General features: G+C 43.8%; 1 protein-coding gene across 1 annotated transcript; it reads right to left on the reverse strand.

Moving 5' to 3' along the window:
- Positions 1 to 1288: 1288 nt before the first annotated feature.
- On the reverse strand, positions 1289 to 3867 carry LOC116863193 (cytochrome c). The gene is made up of 3 exons (XM_032850686.1): positions 3729 to 3867; positions 2442 to 2618; positions 1289 to 2314 (listed from the first exon to the last, which is right to left on the reverse strand). Exons 2-3 carry the CDS (start codon positions 2608 to 2610, stop codon positions 2166 to 2168), a joined length of 318 nt encoding a protein of 105 aa, XP_032706577.1. The 5' UTR covers positions 2611 to 2618; positions 3729 to 3867; the 3' UTR covers positions 1289 to 2165.
- Between the last annotated feature and the right edge of the window lie 206 nt (positions 3868 to 4073).

Raw genomic sequence — 4073 nt, forward strand, 5'->3', positions numbered from 1 at the left:
ATTCAAGGGCTTAATCACCAAATGTGACTAGTGGCTACTGTATTAGACAGCCCAAGTACAATCCATCATCACAGAAAATTCTATCAGACAGTGCTGTTCTAGGCAAAATTCAGTGTAGGTGGCACTTGGAAGAGAGACACTCCTTAAAAACCCGACTCACTTGTGATAGCAGCAAGCCACCTATAATGGAGCAATAGGCATGAAGACACCGGTTAGACAGTACTTTTTAAAATTCTTTAAGATTTTGTCAGAGAGCTCATGCACAGGAGCACACATGAGAGGGGGAGGGACAAAGGGAGATGAAGAAGCAGGCTCCCAGCCGAGCAGGGGCTGGATCCCAGGACCTTGGGATCATGACTTGAGCTGAAGGCAGATGCTTAACTGAGCCACCCAGGAATCTGTCTTTATTTCTAGGACAACATATATACCTCACAGATGGGAATCTCACCTCTAAATTAACTATAGGATCACCAAATGTTATATATAAATCACCAGGGGGCACTTAATGAGTACAACTGTCCTAGAACACAGCAGGTACTTAGTAATCATCTCTGCCAACACAGGCTTTAGTTGATGTAGAAGGCATAGAAGTATATCAACTCCGGGCCTTCACGTGTTCCCATAATGATCTAGAATTCTTATAAGCTAAATTTCTGTACTATCTCTAAATACCACTAACTTCTACAGTTAACAAGTTCTCTGTTACAAAGGCTTCTCCTCTGAATTATAGCAGGCTTTCTTTTGCTTTCCCAAATTGTTTCTGCATGTTTCCTGACTTCTTTGCTTACTTACATTTCTCTGATGATTAAAAATAAGATTCACAAGTTACAGATTGCTTTGTCAGGCCTTAATATCACCTCCATCACCTCTGAAACAATTGACAAAGCCTCTTCCCAGTCTCTTTGTCCCAGAGAGGGCCTTCATCACCACCAGACTTCCTTCACTGAGAATTTCACCACCTCCATTAAAACTTCTAGGGCCTATTCTCAATCTTATGGCATGGACTATGTATGCAATAACTTGGTACACAAATTATAGTTATATGCCCCCAAACCATGACTAGAAGCATGTTAGTCTATCCACATTTGGTATAAACACTCCAGTGCTCATTCTGGCTGAGGAAACTCTATAAAGATGAATTACTGAAGTGTTGTTCTAGTTCAGGGTGTCCTAGGGGACTAAGAAAATACAAGTACTATAACTAGAAACACTGCTCCACAAGTACTTGGAACTGTTTTACTCAAAATCTTGGCATCAGTCATTAATTAAATCAAGCACATCAGAAAAATGATTGGTGATTTTGTTTTTAATTATCTTAAGCCTTATCACATAATTTACAAATTTGTGCTGATGATATATCTCCTCTATTTTAACCCTTCTAACAAGTTGGCAAAAGGACCATTACCAATCATACATATGTGGTATTTCCACAGTTGTGTCTCTGAATAGCTGTTTAGAAGACAATCCTGAATTATAACGTAGTCTGATTTAGAGGATAATTCACAATCCATGTCTGCTGCTATATCCTCTCACACTGAATTTTAAAAGCATCTGACCTTAGATCAAATGAGAAGTGTTAAATACTCTTTATTTAATATTATACATAAACCACACTAAAATGCCTTTCATTAAGCAAAAGGCAACATTTTAGATGCAGGGAGTTTTAATTAAATTGGATAGTTAAGAAAAAAAAAAAAAAGTGGACACTACCAGCTTATCTTCAACCCTTGCCTTTAACAGGCTAATGCACACAACCTGAAACACAGCTCAGTCTTGCTGGTTCTGAGACAGTGAAGGGATTTCCTCAGTATTTAAATATATTAATATAACCAGTTATATAAATCTAAATATAAAACCAATCTCCTATAAGTTTAAAGATGGCATTTACCACCTCTGTGAAAAGCTGAACATTACTAATCAATTCCGATCATATTTTTAAAAAGGGGAAAACTGACAGCACTTGCTGAACCAGAATTACTATCAAAGTTCAAAAAGCTGATCATATTCATTTAACCACAAGCCAACCTTATTTAAATCAGGACTGTCCAAAAGAAATATTCTATCAGCCATTCATGATCTGAATTCTGGTGTATGAGATCAATTGAACACATAAAAAAAGTCATGAAACATTTTTGTTTTGCAATAAATAAGGCAATGGCCAACTATTACTCCTTAGTAGCTTTTTTGAGATAAGCTATCAAGTCTGCTCTTTCCCCTGTCTTCTTAATGCCAGCGAAGATCATTTTTGTCCCAGGGATGTACTTCTTGGGATTCTCCAAATACTCCATCAGTGTCTCCTCTCCCCAGGTGATGCCTAAACAAGGAGGGATGTATTGTTAAATATTTTACACTCCTGATAAAGGACTTACCATTGGTTATATTCATTCACACAATCTGTGCTTCTGTTATTTACAAACTGCCCCCTGCCCCCAGCTTCTTACCTTTATTCTTGTTGGCATCCGTGTAAGAAAATCCAGGGGCCTGACCTGTCTTTCGGCCAAATAAACCATGGAGATTTGGCCCAGTCTTGTGCTTGCCTCCCTTTTCCACGGTATGGCACTGGGCACACTTCTGAACAAAAATCTTCTTGCCCTTCTCAACATCACCCATTTTTAAATCTAAAAATGAAACACTCAATTTATTACCTTTTCCCTCCATGTAAAAATCCAACGGAAAGCAATCAGTGGTTACTCTACTGACAACTACTATTGACTACCAATCTAGGATGTAAGTACCAGGATGAAATCTCTGAATCTCGTTTTACTCAGTACACTTGCAACAGACTGTGTAATACAGAAACCACTAGTTGGAAGGAGAACTTCCTTAAATACACATCCATGAGTGTTTATGACGGAATTAAACACCAAGTAAGTAAAAGTGGGAGCCAAGTTCAAAATGGTTTCAAAAGTTGAGGTCAAGGTCACAAAAAGTCACAAATCTGAGGAAGTTGAAAACCATGATTACATTAAGCCAAAACCACAAAAACTCCAACCTTTAAATAAGTCTAATTATTCATACCACAAATCGAAGCCACTTTGCTGATTAAGTTAGAATACGTTTAAAAAACCTAAGTCGTGCCTGATTCAGGCTGCTCAGGTCACTATTAACTGCCTTACTGTGTAGGTGGGAGGGCAGTGGTGGGCTGCGAGGTCTCCCGGGGACCCCCATCCTCCAGCTCTGGGATATCAGGAGGCAACCACGAGGTCACCCAATAAGGCCGGTTTCAAGGAGACTGATGAAACCTACCTTCCCGAGATGCCTAGGCAGGTTGAGGGGAAAAGCGACAGGTGACCCATAAGAAAAATGGCCTCTTTTCGGAGAAGCAACAGTTTTTGCTCTCTGTGAAGGAGAATGTGAGGCGCTACACGCGTCCCTCACATTCCCGCCCTCATCTCGGTTAGTCTTGTCACTTCCACAGCCCCTCAGCCCGGACTACGAGGGCCTGGGTCTCAGTCGTATTGTACCCAAGTCTCCTCCAGGCTTTCAAGACCCAGATCGAGTCCATATACCCACGTAGTTAGGGTTCTGCCCCATCTCAAGCCGTAACCCATCCGGTGCTGGCTGACCACAGGCGGGGGTCGTCGTCACTCCCAGGCCTGCCGGCCTCACGTGGGCCTCACCGGCAAAACCCGGGCGCTGGCCTCAGCCTGCCCGCGCACCCTTCAACGCAATCGCGCGCCCCCGCGCTCGGCTTACCGCCCGCTACGGCCTCCGCGCCGCGCGCTCACCGCTCTTTCGTCGCGCGCGAAACGAAGGTGACCGCTCGCAAGCCGGACGTCCCGCTCTCTAAACCCAAGGACACGCCGGTCTGCACCTAAGTACCGGTGTTGGTGCAACCGAGCTCTCTCCGTCCCCTCGCGGCAAGACGTGCGGCTGAGCCGCCTGGTACGTGGTGACGTCACCGCGCCTCATTGGCTCCAGTGTCCAGGGCCTACGCCAATGACCCGCGCGTATGCCGGCTAGCAGGGTAGGGTGTGCCGCGCGGGTGCCCTTCTGCTCTCTTGCCGGCAGTTACGACAGGCCATTGGATGTACGACAACGAGGTGGTGCCGGAACGGCTGACATCACCGTTC

Source organism: Lontra canadensis, unplaced genomic scaffold, assembly GCF_010015895.1.
Source record: "Lontra canadensis isolate GAN:19392208 unplaced genomic scaffold, GSC_riverotter_1.0 scaffold685, whole genome shotgun sequence".
Classification (NCBI taxonomy): domain Eukaryota; kingdom Metazoa; phylum Chordata; class Mammalia; order Carnivora; family Mustelidae; genus Lontra; species Lontra canadensis.

What these genes read in the sequence shown, in the direction of transcription:
- LOC116863193 (XM_032850686.1), bottom strand. Translation starts at nt 2,610, where the DNA reads ATGGGTGATGTTGAGAAGGGCAAGAAGATTTTTGTTCAGAAGTGTGCC. An exon ending in GGATGCCAACAAGAATAAAG is followed by an intron (nt 2,315 to 2,441) that starts GTAAGAAGCTGG and finishes CTCCTTGTTTAG; the next exon opens with GCATCACCTGGGGAGAGGAG.